Raw genomic sequence first — 21,494 nt, 5'->3', positions numbered from 1 at the left:
AATCTTGGTGTGAGAGAGGAGAGAAAAAGTTGTGTTTTATATTTCGATTTTTCGTTTTTCCTATTTCCTTGAAATTTCAAGTTTTAATTTGTAACACTTCTCCAACACTTTTTAAAAGCGTTAGCAATTAATTCCGGAAATTCACCCAAATAAAGCAACGCTTTCCAACATTGCCAACGCTTATTTAACGTTGGAAACTTACTAACGGTAAATAACCGTTGCAAATCAAAAAAGGTGCGTGTTGCAAATATCCTATTATGGTGTAGTGTCTAGAATTCTATATCTTAATTTAGGTCTAAGTAGCTACCATTAACAAAGAGCTAAGCTTTTATTTTTATACATCCAGATCCAAAATTCGTGCATGGGCTTGGAGCCATGGTTTGGGCCAGAGAATCAGGCCCAAAACCCAATTCTTTCTTCGATCCAAAAGGCCTCTTCAACTGCAGGTTGGCTTCCCTGGACTTTTGTCCACTTTTGCTCCTCGATTGGGTCAAGGCTTGGACCATTGCAAAGCTCTTTCCGAGCGGTCGTTTTGAATAAGGTAGGCCCAATTCGAGGTCCGAGTCCAAAGATATGGCATTTGGAAGTTCTGCTTGGCTTTTGCTCATTTATCTCGCTAATGTGGCACATTTCGCACATAATGGACTTTGAAGCTGAAATGCATAAAAAACGTGAATCGGTATTAACTCTTACTTATTATTCACATAATTGGTCTAACAGTATGATTATTAAGGGGTTAAAACTACAGTTTTGGGCTCTTATCACCTGCGCATCCCGGTATTGTTGTTGCTCCTGTTCCATATTCTCCAGATAGTTAAGCATGTAAGCCTGGTTGTCATCAAGGGTTCGGAGTTCTGCTCTAAGGTTTGGTGATATAGTTGAATGGAACCCTGACACCTCTGAATCGATTCACAGATCTCAGTTAGGGTTCTTTGGCTATCATAAAGCGTATGCATCCCGCTACGGAGTAGTGAAAAACGTGAAAAATCAGAAGAAGTACGATCCATAACATTCTTAGCAAAACAAGCAGGATATTCATCCTCTTCATCCTGATCTATCCCATCAGCCCTCTCTTCAGGCAGTGTCCAATGCCTTTGGACACATTCACTATATGCCTTGGCATTCGAGTGAAGCTTAATATGAGTCCTAGGTGACTCAGGCATGCAACCCTAAGATAACATAATCTTAGTTACTAAAATAGGTAGGGGTGCAGTGGTATGGCGTATTGCCATAAGCTCTTCATGCAGAAAATCAATGAGGCAAAAATGATACCTCCTATTCTGCAAAATCCAAAGGAAATGTAGGAATGACAAATTAATGTCACTGGGCTTTGTGGTGGCACATATGTTCTTCCCTAGCCACTGTGTCACAGCCAGCTGATTGATCCTCAGTGACTGTTGCCTGGCACAGCTGATGCACTCCTTTGAACTGGGAGCCTTGTAAGGTCATGGTGACCTATTTTGCGACAATTCCAGTGATGGATGCTAGGAAATCGTGCGTCACATCCATCTCAACTCCATCCAAGCTCACAAACAGCCTCCTTGATGGAGTTGTCCTCTTAAACCGATAAAATCTTAAAACAAAATCCTCATGGTAGTACTCTTCAGTAGAGTACCACATTCTATCCCACCCTCTAGCATGCATTTCAGTCCCATAGAATAGCTGAAATATCTCGGCGTTGAATGCGAATTCCGGCATGATTTTTACTGGTCTAGCCATGGTGTGGATGAAATTGGAATACGAGTAGAGAATAAGTAGGGGAGGATGAGGGGAAGGTGTTGTAAAAAACTTGTAAAGGTTGGTGGTGATGAAGGCGCGGGTCGCGCTTGGATTTAATTCTAGATGGGCGCGGGTCGCACTCTGTGCGATTTAGGTCAGGTTTGTTTTTGTTTGGGAAGATGAAGGAAATAGGCCGGGGTGCGAGGTAAAATGGGATGGTGGGTGGGGTGTAAATATCATGGGTTTTGGTGGAAAATGAATTTTTGGCCCAAGCCTAAATCTTTTATGAAATACCCATCATGTCATGCTGTCTCGTAAACTTAAAGCTAAGATTCCTGATTCGTTAGTAGTCCGATATTTGCGAATGAGCTATGAAAATGATCAGCATGAAAAATGTTATCTAAATATCTAGGAAACACTCAAATTTAACAGTGGGTAACATATGAAATGTTAGAAGAACACCTCAGAATGCGTAAATGGCATAAGTTATGTGGGTGATGGAAATCTAGATGACTAGATTGTGTCATACGAATCTATACGACTAATGGCAATATAAACAAATATAGGAAATTGAAAAAACAAGGTGTGATGATTACCCACCCCCAAACAAAATTTTGAAATAGGATGAAAATATTTTGTTTTGGTGAAAATGTGGGTATTTTAAAGTCAGATACCTAGATTATCTAATCTATCTAATATTTATGGGTTTTAAGTTTTCTAGTTTTTATGAAAAGGATTTTTGAAAATCAACGAATAAAGCAAATAAAGATGTAAATCACTCCATAGAGAAACACAACTAAAACGAAACGAGAAAAAGTGCAAGAGAGGAATACGTGAACTACATGAATGAGTACTAAGGATTCAGAACTTACAACCACACACACTACAAAAGGAGGGTCCGGTTACCTTAATGGAGCACTCCCAAAATAAAGAATATAGATAGGAAGCACACCAAGTATAGAGGCTCAGTCCTCATAAACAGGGTCTTGTAGAAGGGTTTCTTCTACAGCAGGCGAACATAATTCGTGGAAGTGTTTTAAGCGTTGACCATTTACTTGAAATGTATTGTTGTCCTTGGGATACCAAGGTGATTACACCTTGAGGGGTGACATCAGTAACCAAAAATGGTCCAGACCAATGTGTTTTTAATTTCCTAGGTAAAATATGCAAACGTGAGTTATATAGCAAAACTTTTTGACCAAGATCAAACTCTTTACTCAAAATATGTTTATCATGAATACGTTTCATGTTAGCTTTATAATCCTTCGCTAGATCGTAAGAATCACTCCAGATTTCTTCAAGCTCATTCAATTGCAATTTGCGCTTGACACCAGTGGCGTTAATGTTGAAATTAAGACTTTTCCCACAGGGCACGGTATTCCAACTTAACAGGCAAGTGACAAGGTTTACCAAAACCTAAGCGGTAAGGTGACATACCAATAGGTGTTTTAAAAGCCGTTCTATATGCCCATAAATCATCTTTTTTTTATAGGCAAGTGAGGTTGTTATAGAGGTCCCCTACCCCTTTTAATTAAAAAAGATTAAATAACTTGTTACAATCGGATATAGAGTTTGCCTACTACATCATCATATCTGATTTTCTTTACATCCTCCAAAAAAGAACTAGGTACTAATTCTACATAGCTAACTGTAGGAATATTACTTGCCAATGCATCTGCAAGTTTGTTAGCTTCTCAATATACATGAGTACTAGTGAACATTTCTAGTTTCTCTCTCATCTGGGTAATGCTCCTCATCATCTGTTCTGCTTGCCATGGGTACTGCATTTCAGTTTTGAAAAAAAGATAACATTTGCTGAATCTGTCTGCACTCTGAGCTTCTTGATTCCCTGCAAAATAGCCATTTTGATCCTTTTTCTAACACCTTGCAGCTCTATTAAGGCAATGGTCCGCTTATTGGACCTTCCCTTACTCGCTAGTGATTATGTTGTTGGTGATGTGGCAGGACAAAAGTTAGATAATAAGTCTACCGTAATTTTTTATGCTAGTAAAACCTTAAATGATGCTCAATGTAATTACACTACTACTGAAAAGGAATTTTTAGTTGTTGTTTATGCCTTAGATAAATTTTGTCCCAACTTAATTGGTTCCACGACCATCATCTACACAGACCACACAACACTTAGGTACCTTCTCACGAAGAAGGATGCTAAACAGAGATTGATCCGTTGGATTCTTCTCCTGCAAGAGTTTACCTTAGAAATTAAGGATAAAAAAGGGGCTGAAAATATAGTTGCAGATAATTTATCTAGGTTAAGTAATGAGGATGACAGTGATTCCGAATCGATATCTGACTCTTTTCCGGATGAGCATCTTTATTCAATTTTTTTTACACCATGGTATGCGGACATTGTTAACTTCTAAGTGTCCGAGATTATTCTTGGTATACGGTCTAAAAGTGAATGCAAGAAATTTTTGGCCAAAGTTAAATTTTACTACTGGGATGAACCTTACCTTTTTAAATATTGTGCGGATTAGATAATCGTCATTGTATTCCCCAGTGGGAGCACAATGAAGTCTTATCCTTCTGCTATGAACAATCAATTGGGGGTCATTTTAAAGGAAAGAAAACTGCCGCCAAAGTTCTTCAATGTGGTTTTTATTAGCCTACTCTTTTTAATGATACCTATGCACACTGTAAAGTGTGTATTAAATGTCAACAACTTGGGCATATTACTCAACATAATATGATGCCCCTAAATCCCATTCTCATAGTGGAAATTTTTGATGTCTGGGGTATAGATTTTATGGGTCTGTTTCCCGTCTCGCATGGTTTTATTATATCCTTGCAACTGTAGACTATGTTTCTAAATGGATTGAAGTCATGGCTTGTTGTAGCAATGACCATAATAAGACCAAAGTATTTTTTTATGAAGGAATATATTTTCTCTTGTTCCGGCGTACCTAAGGACATCATAAGTGATGGGGGGAAAATATTTTTGTAATAGAGTTATTGAAGCTTTAGTCAAGAAATATGGAGTTACCCATAAGGTGGCGACTCCATATCATCCTCAAACTAGTGGTCAAGTAAAGGTGTTCAATAGGAAAATAAGGTTTATAAGAGATGAGCAGTTATAAGACCAGTCTCTTAGTTCAAAAGGTTTAGACCAGTCTGGTGGTTGTATGAGAGGTGCAAAGGTTAAAGCGGCTTTTAAAGTTTCAAAAGCTTATTTACAGTCATGATTAAAATAAAAAGCAACATCTTTTAGGAGCAAATTTGTTAACGGTTTAGCTGTTTTGGAAAAATCTTTTATGGAACGTGTATAGAAACCTGCATGGCCTAAAAAGGCCTAATGCCACGGACATTACGTGGTATAGGCAGAGACGCTATCTTATCTAATTTAGCTTTGTCTACTTCTATGCCATCTTTAGATACAATATGACCTAATACTATGCCTTTTGTGACCATAAAATGACATTTTTCCCAATTTAAGACTAAGTTCTTTTCCTGACACCGTTTCAAAACTTTAGAAAGATTTGAAAGACAATCTTCAAAGGAATGACCATGAATGGTAAAATCATCCATAAACACTTCCATGAATTTCTCTATCATGTCACTAAAAATATGCAGCATACATCGCCTAAAAGTACCAGGCGCATTACAGAGACCAAATGGCATTCATTTATATGCATACGTACCGAAGGGACATGTGAAAGTAGCCTGAGTAACCATCTAAAAAATAGTAATAAGTATGGCGGCTAGATGTTCAAGCATTTGGCCATTAAAATGTAAAGGAAAATGGTCTTTACATGTCATGGCATTTAACTTCCTATAGTCAATACAAATCCGCCACGTTATAGGAACTCGGGTGGAAACTAACTTGCCATCTTCATTATGGATGACTGTAACACCTGATTTCTTAGGGACTACATGAACTGGGCTCACCTATTCACTAACTGAGATGGGTAAATAATGCCAGCATTGAGTAATCTCAAAACTTCCACTCTAACTACCTCTTTCATGGTAGGGTTCAAATAGCGTTGCGGCTCACAGGAGGTTTTCGCATTATCCTCCAAATGTATGCGGTGTTTTCATATGCTAGGGTTAATACTCTTAATGTCGTCTATAGACCAACCAATCGCAGAACGATGTTCACGAATCACCCTAATTAAATTTGCATCTTCAGTAACAAATAACTGAGATGGGATAATAATCAGATGAGTGCCATCTGGATCAAGATGAATGTGCTGAGACAGCGGGTACAGTGACTGGAAAGGAGAGGGTGCATGAACCAATAAAGGCAGCACTTGTAACTAACAAGGGCACAATTATGGTTGGCAGCAAATATACGGGGGTGTCCAGAGAGATAGCGAAATGGGGGAAGAACACCCTAAAGGGCTAGCCAGCGCTTTTCTCACAAACCTACCTAGAAATGGGTTTTCATGTTATGGACACATTATGGACAAGTTAGCTGATGCCTAGCAAGTACCGCTACAACTGATCCATATTCAAATATCAGTCCAAGTTCCTTTCCTCATGATGTAAGAAATTATATATGATGATGTAATAGGGAAAGAGTATGAGAGATTGTAATCAAGATGAATGTACTTTAACTCAGCGGGAAGAGGTTTAAGCTTAAGGGTGGGAGGAGTGGAATGAGGGACTCAAGAGGTTTTTCCTCCTAAAAAACACAAATTTGTTCAGGAATGAGTTCTTTAAACTCAGGAGCTAGATTATGGATAGGAGTAGACTCTAAAAGGGCATGCACTTCTTGGATGTAAGAATCCTCAGTACTGCCAAAAGAAAGAAATTAGTGCATCTGGTGTTCTGGAAATGCTTTATTATCTTGAGCACGGCTCTCAATCACGCTAACTTCTCCATCTATAGTAGAGTCTAGTGTTTGTTGCATCATCTTAAAAACATTTACCTCAACAGTATGGTTTCCAAAGGAAATGGACATTGAACCATCACGACAATTAATGAGGGCATTTGCAGTTGCAATTGTCAAGAAAGGACACCCTAAGATGATAGGAACAGAGTCATGAGCGACTTCTGTGTCAAGAATAACGAAGTCGGCTGGATAATAGAAGTCTTGAACTTTAACAAGAATATTTTCAACTACGCCTGTTGGATACTTAATTGAGCGATCGGCTAACTGCAAAGTCAATTTAGATGGTTTTAGATCTTGTATACCTAGTTATTTGTAAAGGTAAAATGGGAGTCAGTTAACACTTGCCCCTAGATCTAGAAGAGCAGTTGTGGTGAAAGTATCGCCTAAGGTGCATTGTATAGTGGGGAATCCAGGGTCCTTGTACTTAATGATTCTGTTGTGCTCAGATAAATAGGGAAACTGTTTAGTTAAAAATCCTTCCTTAGGTATGTTTGTTTTCCTCTTTGTGGTGCACAAATCTTTAAGAAACTTAGCATGGTTTGGAAGACGTTTTATGGCATTGAGGAAAGGTAGGTTTATAGTTAAATTTTTAAAAACTTCCCTAATCTCGTCAAAATTATCATCCTTCTTTAGCATGGCTAGCCTATGGGGAAACGACGGTTTTTACATATATATATATATATATATATATATATATTTTTTTTTTTAAATATTTAGAGGGTTAAGGCAGACCCCACCGGTTACATTGAAAGAACCTAGCCCGAAGGCTTATATTGCTCGAAGGCTCTCGCCGATGCGCCATTTTGAGTAGACCCAACCGCCTGCACCTTGTCCATGAAGACTTGTTTTTGCTTCTTGGTCCACCCATTGTAGCACCACCTTGTCTCTAGCCTGAAGGCTCACTTGGTCCAAAGGCCCATCACATAATTACACAAGAAATAAATCCCAACCAAGACTTGGTGGGATTTGAACTTGCAACCTCTCCCATGAGGAGAGGGGTACACAACCAATTAAGCTTAACATAAGGGTCAATAGAAGTGTTGACCTTTTCTTTAACTTTTGTTATTTTCCCCTTAGGTTGAGGTTTAACTGGTACTTCTACAGTTGTAGGATCTTCAGTTTCGAATACAGTATCTAGTAAGGTTCCATTATCTTTTTCAATTTGTGGGGAATCTTCTGGCATTATTACTTTGTTCTTAGCTAACCACTCTCCCTGAACAAAGAGTAGTTACGACCTTTAATTCTCCCTGGATTAAATTTTCATTACTAGTATTACCGGTTACTTCGAAGGATGTGTTTGTTGATTTTGGATTAGGTACGGGTTGACTTGGAAACACGCCTTTTTGTTGGGTTTTTTTCTTGGGCTAACTGTTGGATAGATTGTGGAATGGATAGTAAAATCTGTTGTTGAGCTTGCATGTATGCATCGAATCTATTAGATTAGGAAGGTTGAGTGGCCACGGGTTGTGTAACAGGAACTATCTCACATTGATTAATAACTTGTGGATTTTGATAGTTGTTATGTACTGGGACTAGACTTCTGTTATTATTGTAATTACCTTACCCTTGTCCTTGCTTTGGTTGAAATTAGTTATAGTTATTGGTGGGCCTAACATTTTGATTATTAAAACATGGAGGTGCGGCTTGATGATGATTATTATGCAAACAAAAATTAGGATTTTGTCTCCAAGGTGCGATATGTATATTAAAAGTGCAGACATCTTCTAGCTGTGGTGGTGGTTGTTCAAAGGCAAGAGGACAATAATTATCGGAATGCTCAAAACTAAAACATAAATTACAATGAGGAAAGTTTATATTCATGACTGGAGTGGGTTTCGCTTCTTGTTTATTTACAGAGAAGGCATATACCTTATGAGTGATGGATTCAATTAAAGTTCTAAGTTCAGGATCAAGTTTTATCTCAAACATATTGGCTACCTTAGCTGCAGAAGAAAAAGGAATGGAGCTGGAGTAATTGTTACCTCCCCAATTGTTACTTTTATTAGATTGATTATCTAAGAAGTTATAAGCATCTGTGGCTCCTTTACTTAAGAAATTACCTCCGTTCATGATATCTAAAGTCTCCTTATGGTGTTAGGATAGGCCTTTGAAGAAGGCACGAACTAGTGTGTCTTTACTAAGATTTTGATGAGGACATGATTAGCTCCCAAATGTGCATTTTATTACTCTTATATTGCTACATTACAGCCCTTCTTACGCTTAATGAAAAGACAGCTCATAGCTTTTATTGCCTTTTTGAGGTTACAGAGAATTTCAGACCATTTATCATAAAAGCTGCATCTTAACACCTAAAGGACCCTTAATCACGCTTATTATGAAGACCAGAAGCTACTATGAAAAAGTGTTGAAAAAGTCAAAGTCAAAGGTCAAAGTTAAAGGTCAAAACCTTTAACTCAGAAGACCAGAGATGGAGGCCCTTATCTCAAAATATGTCATTCTAAAAAAACCTACCATGGTCAAGAAGAAATTAAAAAGCAAAAGCAAAAGTGAAGTGTGAGGTGTCTCAAAAGTAATGGAGGAGGGCAAATTAGTAAAAGGCAAAAGTAGGGGTATATAATCTAAAAGTTAGGGAGAGAGAATGCACCTAAACTTAATTTAGTGTTATGTAGGATTTATTTTTCTTGTTTTTCAATTCAAGTCATTTACTTTCTTGTTTTTCAATTCAGTCTTGTTCTTGTTTTTACATTTTCAATCAATCAATCAATCTTATTTCTTTGTGTTAGTTCTTTAATCAATCATTCTCTTCATTTGTTTCCAAGTATTGTTTCTTTCAATCATTCAACAACTTAAACTTTGCTTTCAATGTTCTTCATAACTTAGATAAAAACATAAGTGATAAGAACTCTACCTTCCTTTCATCAAACTCCCATCATCATTCAAGCCCAAACAGTCTAGGATGAACCTCACTTCTTACACTCTTTTAAACACTCATCACTCAACATCAGCTTCAGGACATTCTACTAGAAGATTAGTGAAATGATTCCAAGCCTTAGAAAAAGATTCTTGAGGCTTTTGGCAAAAGAAATGAATATTTGGTACCATCTCATCAGTCTTCTATGGCTGGTAAAATTGTTCCATAAATAATTCTACTAGTTTTTCACATGTACCGCAGAGTTCGACTTTTATGCGTTGTTAGCCAAGCAGCTGCTTTGTCAGCTAGGGTGAAAGGAAACAACCTAAGCTTTATTTGTTCAAGTCTTACGTTAGGATGATGAAATGTAGTAAGAACTTGTTGTATCTTACGTAAGTGTTGATAAGGCTTCTCATGGTCTAAGCCATGGAAAACATGTAGCAGATTAAATATATTGGGGGGGATTCTAAAATCTCTTGTAGTATCTGCAAGAATGATGCAGGACTCAGGCCCATCATTTAAAACCTTATAAAAATCAGAGAGGGGTCTCTTTGCTATTTCTTCACCCATTGCTATAGATGTAGTAAACAGGTGGGTGTAGGTGTTGTGTGTGTGGTGATATGTGAATTTCTAGATAGACGATTATTTCTGCGTCTACGATAAACTAATATGGCAGGTTTATGCGTACTAGATCTTAATCTCATGCAAGTTTTAAGTTTAATAGGCAATTCCTAACGAGCATGCAAAAATAGCCTAATTATTACTAGAAATAGAATTCTCTTACAGTAGATTCGAGGATGTAGAGAGATGTTACCTGGAGCGTCCTTGCTACGCGTATAAATAGCACCTTCAACAACCTTGAAGCACGTCTATGTTACTTGAACAATTATATGAGTATTGGTCCGGGCACACGATGTGGATTGTGAAGTCCTGTAAAAAGTTTATGCTAATTAGTGCTAACATTTAAGAATAATGTTCAGGCTTTTTACGATGGGCTTCATGTTCGGCTTGGATGTCAGGCCTGTGAAACGGGCTTTGGTAGTAGGTGGGCTTACTAATTTAACTAATATTAATTCATTTTTTTTATATTTTTGTATCAAACCAACAGCCAGGCCACTTAAGAATTGAGGGAGGTTGCCTGTGCGTGCACGTTCCTTAATTAGAGAATCCCAATTCTTTTAAGTTTTCTAGACACCGTATAGTATGAAAAATTAATTTTAATTACTAAAAGTTTTGGGCATACGAGAACTATACTATACTAGTGAGGCAGTATTGTACTTAATAGAAAAAAATTAAAATTTTCTAATTAAAGTAGGGCACGGGCGCGCATTGAAATAGAACAATATAGAGCGAATTCACGGGTCGCGCCTAGGAGAGAGAGCGTGGGGTGCGCTGTGTGAAGGCTAATTTAGGGCGCGTGCACACGCTCGCGAAGAAAAAGAGTAGGTTCAAACTTTTAGGGTCAGGTCACGGAGATGCAAGGAGTTGGTTTCTCAACTCGTATGCACTGAAACAGTAGCAGAAATATTTTGGAAAATCATGAATAGTGAAAACAGTATTTTAGTTTGAAAATAGTGAATAGTTTAATGTGTTCTAAACATGCGATACAAAAGCAAACAAGATGGCCAGCGACGCCATTTAACGAGTGCATACGTAATATGTGTGAAAATCGTAGATAGAAGATGCTTGAACAGTAGATAAAGATGGAAAAACGGGTAAATTGAATACTCTCTAAATCATGCGATATAGAGGAGTAGTCGTGTTCGATCCACTCTTGCTTGTACGTACTTGAATGCTTATCTAGATTAAACTAAAATAATTCACTATTGAGAGATTAATGATGTCAAAACAGTAGATTTAAGATAGAAAAACAGTGATTTGATGAATGATAAAAAGTATTAGAGATTAACACCCCCAAAAATCTCTTTGATGGGGTTTCTAATCTCTAGCCCTTCGTTATGTGTTCGATCTCTAGAAACTCACAACGAAGGACTTGGAACTCTATTGCAAAACGATAAATAACTAATTACTAATCATCCTCACATGGCTTCATAAACCCCCTCTAATGGTGGTTTAGCCTTGTATCATCGAAATCAATTTAACTAAACAATAAAGTAGAGACATAATGTAAAGAAGAGAATTGAATATTAAACTAAAGCTTTTTATTGATAGGTTCTAATGGAGGCTATAATGCTAACCCTAATTCTAAACTATAAACTAAACTAAACTAATGAGAGGGTAATAATTAAAAGTAAGGAGGAGAGCTTAAGTTTAGCCTTAACTGTCTTTATATAGGAGAGGGTTAGGGTTACATTTTCGTACATGGGCCAAAAAAGGGGACTTTGGGCCTCTAATGTGAGCCTAGAGTCCATTAGGTTAAGTCTAAAGAGGCCACAACTACTGAAAATTACTTCAATGCCCTTTTCGTCCACTTTTATAGATCTAATTAGAGCAAGAAAGAGTCCATTGGAAAACTGGTTCTGAGCCGATCGTTTTGAATTATAGTAGGCTCAATTCTGAGGACCGAGTCCAAAGATACGTCTATTTGAAGTTTTGACGGCTTTTTGTCCCTTTTTCTACCCGAATTGACTTTTACTGGGCTTGAAAAAGGCTTTTCTTCTTGATTCTTGAGCTTTAAATATAGAACTTCCTTAACAATCATCTTGACTCATTTTCCATGCAAAAATAGTGTCTTTAGTCACCTAATCAGCTTCAAGTTCTGAAATACACAAAAATACGTAAATAATACTAACTCTCATTTATTATAGACATAATTGGCCTAAGTAGAATACTATTAAGGGGTTTAAACTACACTTTTGGGTGCTTAACAATGGGCTTGGGCCCAACAAGGCTTAATCTTATCCACTAAAAGAAGGCACAAAAAGGTTCTATATTAGGTTATTTGTTAGATAAGATATGAGAGAGGCAATTATGTACATCTCTACATATATATAAGTGTAGAGATGCCCACAAAATAGTATGTTGGTTAGGGTGATCAGTCCTCAAATATGTGTTTTTATGCCCTTGTAATGCTTCAATTTAGTCAAATTATATGATCAATATTGTAGAAAACTTATATTCTTATTGCTTTTTCAAGATACAAGCCTATTCTAAACCAAATATCTTAAAAGACATGTTCTAGAGGCAAAAACGGAGATAAAAGGATCCTAAAAGGGACCTCGTGGCATACAATGCGTGCTAGAGAAGAAAACAACCTACAAAATATGGGCAACAACAAGCAAACAGAACCTAAAGATACTATTGTGAGTAAACAACATGACAAGCAGCAAGCACAAAAGAATCGGGAGGAATTATGAGTACACAAAGACCATATACTTCAGATTGGTGGGAATAGAAAGCTAGCACATTACACAAGCAGCAAGAAGCATGGACAGTAGTAAGAGCATGGGAATAGAGAAGTCGACAAGCAAGCTGATGCCCTAGGAAGTACCAATCCAGTAGATCCAGATGTAAATATCAGTCCTAGTTCCTTTTCTCATGATGTAATGCAATAAATCAAGTGTTTTGCATTGATTCCAATACAAGCTCATACGTAGATGCATTCAATCAAATGTTTTGCATTCATTCTAATGCAAGCTCACTTGTTGTGTTTGTGTGTTTTTTTTTTATCAGCAAGCGAGGTTGTTAAGGGGGGCCCCTACCCCTTTATTCATAATAAAAAGGTTCTGAACTGGATTACAATCTCTCATACTCTCTTCCTATTACATCATCATCTATAATTTTCATTATATCATTAGAAAAGAGTATATACTAATATCTACATATGCCTCATCAGGAATAGTACTAGCTAAAGAATCCGCTAGTTTGTTCGCTTCTCTGTAAATGTAGACTATACTGAACTCCTCCAGCTCTATCTCCATTCTTCTAATGATTCTCATCATCTTGTTCGCTTCCCATGGAAAAACAGATTTATGTATAAAAGCTATTACATTTTGAGAATCTTTTGTGCCCGGAGTTTCCTAATGTTCTGCGCAATCGCTAACTTCATACCTTGTCCCACGCCTTGAAGTTCCACCAAAGCAATGGTGTTATATTCTGACTTTCCTTTTGCTGTTGTCGTGACTCTCCCCCTTTCATCTCTGAGCACAACTGCCCATGCCCCTTGTTGTCCTTGCATAGTCTCATATGAATTCACAATATGTATACCGTCAGGTGCCCTTTCCCATCTGCAAAAATCTTATTTTTCTTTTTTCTCATAATATCCACGTTCCATAGATCAGCAAACCACTCCCTCTCGGGCCCATCCTCCATCTTTAAGTTTATTGCACTCAACTTCGTCTTAACATCGCTCATTACATTGAAGACAATGCTATCCCCCATTTTACTTTGCTGTTCAAAGATTCTTTCATTTTGCTCCCTCCAAATCCAATAACAAAACCCATTAAACAAAAGCTTGAACGCATCTTGCTTGCATCCTTTCCCAGCTGTAACCAGTATTACCCATTTCACTTCTTCCTCCCAATTGATCGCTCTGATCTTTGAATACCCACATGCATTCAACAATTTACTCCATACCTCTTGAGTGAATGTACAATTGAAGAATAAGTGCTCTTCAGTCTCCACTTCTCCCCAGCAGAAAATACACGTGTCATCTGTCATCACTTTCCTCTCTTTCATTCTGCATAATGTCTTCAAGCTCCTCTGTAACACCATCCATGTTATAAAAGAGTGTCTCGGAATCCTGTTGGTATACCAGACAATAGAGTGCCATGCTACTTGTTGTTTTGTATCCCTTATATTGTGGTAGGTATCTTTCAGTGTAAACCCACCCCTATTCGAAACAGCCCACACCATCATATCTTCCCCACTGATAATGCTCACCTCTTCTTCCATTCTTTCAAATATGTCAATGGCATGTACCCTAATATGATTAGGTACATACCACCTTCCATTCTCAATGAACACCGAAAGCTTGCTGCCAAGATTGCAAGTCGAGTTATATTTTAGAGCTTGCGGAAACCTCTCCTTCAAAATCCCATCTGGGTGCCAAGGATCTAACTAGAATGATGTGCTTTTTCCATCTCCAATTTGATGCAATGCAATGTATTTTGCTTCATCCCTCTCTTTTAGAATATTTCACCAGCTCCAGGAACAGCCGTTGACTATATTCATACTCCATAAGTTTTTCTCCTTAATAAGATTCTTATAAACCCATTGAACCCACAGAGTTTCATTCTTGTTTATGATGTTCCATAAGTGCCTCATATTAGCTGCATGATTCATCCTTGCTCCTAGCCCTCCTTCCTTATATGGATAACATATACTCTCCCAACTGATGACAACATGGGATGTTGCATAATTTGGTCCATTCCATAAGAAATTCCGAAAAAGCTTATTAATATCCTCGATAATCCTTTGTGGCACAATAAAGCATGAGAACCAATAGATACTCAAGCTATTCAATACTGATTTGATGAGTTGGACTCTTCCTGCATAAGATAGAAACTTGCCTCTCCAACTTTGAATTCTATTAGTAACTTTAGAAATCAAAGGAAGGCAATCAGTTGATGTTAACCTTGTTGTAATAAAGGGGCATGCCCAGATATTTAACCGGTAGCTCACTTGTAGCAAACGAACGAATCAGCTGTATAGAATCACAATTGCTTTGATCAACTCCTGCAAAGAATACTTGGCTCTTCCTTACATTCACTTCTAGTCCTGAACATCTTGTGAATATATCAATATTTTCTTTCAAACACTTAGCTGCATCAGTATCTCCATAAATGAAAGCAATATGGTCATCCGCAAAGGCAAGATGAGTGATGATAGGTTCATTACATTTCTGGTGTAGCTTGTATCTTTCTTCCTTGAGACTGTGTATCATTATCTCTGAGAGAATATCCATTACAAGTACAAACAGGTAAGGTCCACCACCCTGCCTTATCCCTCTTTTGCCTTTGAAATACCCATAGGGTGAGCCATTCAACATGATAGAGTATGATGGAGTCTCCACACACACTTTCACACACTATATGAACTTCCTTAGAAGGCCAATTCTCTGGATTGCATATTCCACTATCTCCAATCTTACTGAGTCATATGCCTTCTTAAGATCTATCTTGGCTGCACATCTTGGAGGGTACAAATCCCTAAGTAGTTGTGTAACAACTCATGAGATAAAAGGATATTGTCTTGCATTGCTCTTCCTGTAATAAATGCAGACTGATTCGGTGCCACAACCAGATGAATGAACTTCTTCATTCTAGAAGTTAAAATCTTAGTAATACATTTATACATCACTCCACAACATGAAATGGGCCTATAGTCCGTTAAAGAGGATGGACTATGTACTTTAGGAATAAGTGTGATACATGTAGAGTTTAGTTCTCTAAGCATCATACCTGATTTGAAAATTTTCTGAATGGCTTGAATGAATTCTTCAGAGATTACTTTCCATGTGGCTTTGAAGAACAAAGAAGAGAAACCATCACTTCCTATAGCATTGTCACTACTAATACTTGATAATGCCTCATTTATCTCATTTCTAGTTACTCTTGCTTGCAGCTCTTCATAGGTACCTTCATCAATATGTTGCTTGGGTGCCATATCTGCAAACATAGAGAAACTAACCTCCTCCATATGCTCCAGACTATATAGTTCCTTATAAAATTCCACACATTGCTCACCAATCTCTTGGATGTCTTCCAATATTGTTCCTTCACTATTAGTGAGACAGGTGATTTTATTTGTGTTCCTTCTTGCTTTGACAGATGTGTAGAAATACTTTGTATTATTATCCCCTACAATAACTTGATCCCTCGATTTCTATCTATGGAAACCCTCTTCTGCCATAGCCACTTTAACATATTCCTTGATGGCTTCTATCTCCTTCCTGATAAGTACTATGTTCAACGGCTCTTCTTGCAATTCAGTTTGAATGCTAAGCATCATTTCCTTCATTTTAGCAGCCCTATTGATGACATTACCTATTCTTTCTCTATTCCATATAATCAGCTCATTTTTCACCATCTTTAGCTTCTTCATAAAGACATACATTGGATTACCCACTGCTGGACATGCCCACGCTTTCTCCACTATACCCATAAAGCCTTCCTCCTCAACCCAGAAATTAAAAAGTTGAAATGACTTCTTTTGTACATTCACTTGCTTAGTTGAGCATACTACCATTACATTATGATCAGACACTACTCTTGGATTCAAGAATTATGCCTTATAATCCCCAGACATCCCAATCCATTCTACGTTAACCATGACTCTGTCAAACTTGCAGGATAATCTCTTTTATTGTCTATTGTTCCATGTGAACAAGTTACCTTTGTATCTTATATCTACTATATCAGCCATTGTTGCACAGTTTCGGAGGTCTGTGAAATGATGCGGCCTCAATTCAGCTCCTCCTACCCTCTCTTGGGTGCTTAGTACTGTGTTTAAATCTCCTAAGATGATCCATGGTTTATTCATTGTAACAACTTGTTGCATGATATTATTTCACAATTCCCTTCTAACTACTATATTGGTACTCGCATAAATAATAGTCACCACCACATTCCCTCCAGTAACTATCGTAACATCCACTATAAGCTCTCGCTTGTAGATGCGTTCATTCAATCAATCAAGTGTTTTGCATTCATTCTAATGCAAACTCAAACGTAGTTGCATTCAATCAAGTGTTTTGCATTCACTATAATGCAAGCTCGCTTGTAGATGCGTTCATTTAATCAATCAAGTGTTTTGCATTCATTATAGTGCAAGCTCACATGTAGATGCATTCAATCAATTGTTTTTCATTCATTCTAATGCAAGCTCGCCTGTAGATGCGTTCATTCAATCAATCAAGAGTTTTGTATTCATTATAATGCAAGCTCACACATAGATGCATTCATTCTAATGCAAGTTTTTTTTTTGGAAGGCAAGCAGGGTTTTTGAGAGGTCCCTTACCCCTATTGTATAAATAAAAAATAATGCTGGCTTGGTTACATTCTTATATGATCTTTGCCCGTCGCATCATCATATATGATTTTCTTTACATCTTCTGAAAAAGAGCTTGGAATCAACTCTATAAAACTAACACTTGGAATATTATATGCTAAGATATCTACTAATTTATTTGACTCTCTATATACATGCACTAAATTAAAAACTTCTAGCTCGCTAATAAGTGCTTGTATTTCTTCCATCATGTAGTTTGCTCTCCATGGGTGCTGCCTCGGTTCTTTGAAAAAACTGACTATAGTAGTTGAATCCGTTTGGTCTCTAATTTTTTTGTACCGTGTCTCACCGCTAGTCGTAGCCCATTATCAAGCCCATTTAGCTCGATCAAATCTATTGTTTTATACTTCGTCTTCTAGCAAGCTGCTGCAAGTACAGTTCCACTTCCATCGCGTATTGTCGATGCCTATCCATCTCCCTTCTATGCCTTGAATCGTGCCATCTGTGTTTAAATTATGAACTCCCTCTTCCGCTCTCTCCCATTTGCAATGCTTTAGAGTCTTCGTGTTTATTTCGATGTTTAAGCTCCAGAGTTACATAAACCTTTCTCTCTCAGGCCCATCCTCCATCTTCATAGTCATAGCCTCCATTTTAGTTCTTGCATCATCAAAAATCATCTTCCCGACCTGATCTGCCCTTATTCGCTTGTTCTCAAATATTCTTCAATTCCTCTCCATCCATATGCCATATATGAGCCCATTGGAAACTAGTCGCAATGCATCTTGCTTTTATCCCTTTCCTCTTGAGTTCTGGTCAATCCATTCAATCTCATTTTGCCATGTTGCTACCCGCATCCTATTGTTCCTAGCTTGCTTCAGTAGCTTCTGCCATACAGCTTGTGCATATATACATGAAAAGAATAAGTGTTCCTCTGTTTCTCTTTCCCCCCAACACAACACACACCAATCTGTCTGAACTACTTTCCATTCTCTCATTCGAACTAATGTCTTCAAACCTCCTTTCAGAGCTAACCATGTTATAAAGGACTGCCTTGGTATTCAATTCGTAAACCACACCATATTTTTCCATGATACTGGAAAAATATCATACTCTCATAAGTGTCTTTCATTATGTAATCACCCTTCTGTGATGCCGACCATATGATCTTGTCTTCTCCTCTTCCTAGTTTCCTTCTTCCTCCATATATGTGACAATATCCGGCATATGCACTCTTACATGTGCTGGTACATTCCACTTTCCATTTTCTATTGGACACATTCGCATTTAATCTGCAGCTGATGATGAACTATATTCTTAGCTTCCTTTCTATATTTAAGGATGTTCCTCCACACCCATGAGCAATCATTGGGTATTTTAAGCTGCCAGAAGTTCCTATCCTTTATCAGATTCTTTTGTACCCATTTTGTCCATAGTGTGTTCCTTCCACTCACTATATACCATATGTGCTTCAAACTTGCAGCTAAATTCGATTTGTTCAAATCCCTTATCCCCAACCCTCCTTCTTCATATGGATAACATAACTTTTCCCAACTGATTAGTGCATGTGAAGTGGTGCATTCAGGCCCAGACCATAGGAAGTTCCTGCATAACTGATTAATTTAATCAATAATACTTTGTGGTAGTACAAAAGAAGAAGTCCAGTATATGCTCATGTTATTTAACATTGCCTTGATTAGTTGCAGCCTCCCTGCATAAGACAATGCTCTTCCTTTCCAACTTTGTATCTTTCTCCTTACATTCTCTATCAATGACATGCAATCTATAGCTTTTAAACCTTGTTGTTATCAGTGGCAGCCCTAGATATCTCCCCGGCAACACTCCCCTTTGAAATTGGATTATCCCTTCTATTTGTGTACTTATAGTGTCAGTCATTCCTACATATGACATGTTACTCTTTCCCTAATTCACTTGCAACCCCGACTACAGTTTGAACTTGTCTAAAGTCTTTTAAATTTCGTACTGTGTTCACATCTCCATTCATAAAGGCAATTAAGTCATCTGCAAAAGACAGATGAGTAACAGGTGGATTAATGCATTTATAATGTAACTTATACTCCCCTTCCTCAACTCTTCTTCTTAGTATCTGAGTGAAGAACTCCATTACCAGAACAAATAAATATGGTGACATAGGGTCTCTTTGCCTTATCCCTCTCTTACTTCTGAAGTACCCAAACGGTGTCCCATTTATCATAATCGAGAACCTAGGTGTTTCAATACATGTTTGCACACAATTTGCGAAGATTAATGGTACTCCCAATCTAAGCAATGCAAATCTCATTGCCTCCCATCTTACTGAATCATAGACCTTTCTTAGGTCTATTTTTGTTGCACATCTCGGAGGGCCATTATCTCTATGGTAATTGTGAAGCAGCTCATGCGATAGTAAAATATTATCCTGTATACTCCGGCCTGATATAAATGTAGATTGGTTAAGTGATATCACCTTGGGTAGAAATGATCTCATTCTGCCTGTCAGAATCTTTGTTATGCACTTATAAACCACATTACAGCATGCAATTGGTCTATAATCACTGAGAGAACTTGGAGAGTGCACCTTTGCGATCAAGGTAATACATGTAGCGTTCACCTCTTGTAGCATCATGCCTGATCTGAAAATAATTCTTACTACCTTCACAAAATCATCCCCAATTATTCTCCAAGTTGCTTTGAAGAACAAGGAGGAGAAGCCATCACTACCTGGCGCCTTATCACTATCGATGTTAGATAAGCATTCTATTATTTCATCCCTACTCACCTCCTTAATCAATTCCTCTTGATCATTTTGATTTAATTGCTCCACCTGTATTTCATTCAGCATATTGAAATCCATTTCATCCATCTGATCCGGGCTATATAGATTCTTATAGAACTTCACACACTCATCCCTTATATCTTCAATTTCCTCAAGTATTTGTCCCTGCTTGTCCTTCAGACAAGTTATTTTATTTGTCATCCTTTTTTTTTTTTTTTTTTTGAATGGCAAGCAGGGTTTTTGAGAGGTCCCTTACCCCTATTTTATTCATAATAAAATCATAGCTTAGTTACATTCTTACATATTCTTTGACCCTGGCATCATCATATATAATCTTTTTTACATCCTCTGAAAAAGAACTAAAGTCGAATTCTATATAACTAGCTGTAGGTATGGTAGATGTTAATATGTCTGCTAATTTATTTGCTTCTCTAAATACATGCGTAATGGAAAATTCTTCTAACTGTTCTATCATGTCATGTATCTCTTTCATCATGTGATGTGCCCGCCATGGGTGCTGGCCTTTGTTCTTCACGTATGCTGTTACACAAGTCGAGTCTGTTTGTGCCCTCACTATTTGGAATCCTTTCCGCAATCCTAGTCTCAGCCCTTGTTCAAGCCCTTGCAATTTGATCAGTTCTATTGTATCATAGTCTGCTTTGCCATGTGCTGCTGCAACAACATTCCCATTCACATCCCGAACTGCTGCTGCCCATCCTCCTTGAGTCCCTTGGAGTGTGCCATCCGTGTTCAAATTGTATATGCCTACACCAGCTCTCTCCCAGCTACAGTGCTTCATTTCTTTATGCTTTGTTCTCACATTAATGTCCCATCTCGCTATGAAATTGCTTCTCTCAGGCCCCTCATCCATTTCAGTTTTGAGCGATTGTAGCTTGGTCCTTGCATCCCTTATGATCTCTTTCCCCACCTGCTCTACCATGTTTTCTTTTCTCTGAAAAATGCGCTGATTTCGCTCTTGCCACACTTTATAAATGAAACCAGTGAACAATAATCGAACTGCATCTTACTTATAGCCTTTCCCCTTTGTCACTTGTAGAACCCATGCAATCTCTAGTTGCCATGAAGCAGCTCTTGGTCTTTGATAACCTGCAAACTTCAGCACATATTGCCAAATAAACTGTGAGTACATACAATCAAAGAACAAATGTATCACTGTCTCTCTTCCCTTCCTACAAATAACACATGTATCGTCTTGTACTGTATTCCACTACTTCAGCTTGACTAAAGTCTTTAGTCCTTCACTCAGTGATAGCCAAGCTACAAACGAGTGTCTCGGAATTCTGTTTGGAAACCAGATGATGTTATGCCATGTAATCGGTCTTCTTGTTTCTCTTACATTCTCATAC

At 37.8% G+C, this 21,494-nt stretch overlaps 2 protein-coding genes across 2 annotated transcripts; both read right to left on the bottom strand.

Moving 5' to 3' along the window:
* Positions 1-13,595: 13,595 nt before the first annotated feature.
* On the bottom strand, positions 13,596-14,297 carry LOC147498138 (uncharacterized). The gene has a single exon (XM_086563147.1). It carries the CDS (start codon positions 14,295-14,297, stop codon positions 13,596-13,598), a length of 702 nt encoding a protein of 233 aa, XP_086419273.1.
* A 6,119-nt stretch (positions 14,298-20,416) lies between these two features.
* LOC147498137 (uncharacterized) lies at positions 20,417-21,067 on the bottom strand. The gene has a single exon (XM_086563146.1). The coding sequence runs from the start codon at positions 21,065-21,067 to the stop codon at positions 20,417-20,419; it is 651 nt and encodes a 216-aa protein (XP_086419272.1).
* Between the last annotated feature and the right edge of the window lie 427 nt (positions 21,068-21,494).

Source organism: Coptis chinensis, chromosome 5 (genome assembly GCF_015680905.1).
Source record: "Coptis chinensis isolate HL-2020 chromosome 5, ASM1568090v1, whole genome shotgun sequence".
In the NCBI taxonomy this organism is placed as follows: domain Eukaryota; kingdom Viridiplantae; phylum Streptophyta; class Magnoliopsida; order Ranunculales; family Ranunculaceae; genus Coptis; species Coptis chinensis.
The sequence above is the reverse complement of the archived record's forward strand: the minus strand, read 5'-3'. Positions and strand labels throughout refer to the sequence as shown.

Excerpts from the sequence above, each read along its gene's own strand:
- LOC147498138 (XM_086563147.1), bottom strand. The coding sequence starts at position 14,297 with ATGGAAGAAGAGGTGAGCATTATCAGTGGGGAAGATATGATGGTGTGG.
- LOC147498137 (XM_086563146.1), bottom strand. The coding sequence starts at position 21,067 with ATGGTAGAGCAGGTGGGGAAAGAGATCATAAGGGATGCAAGGACCAAG.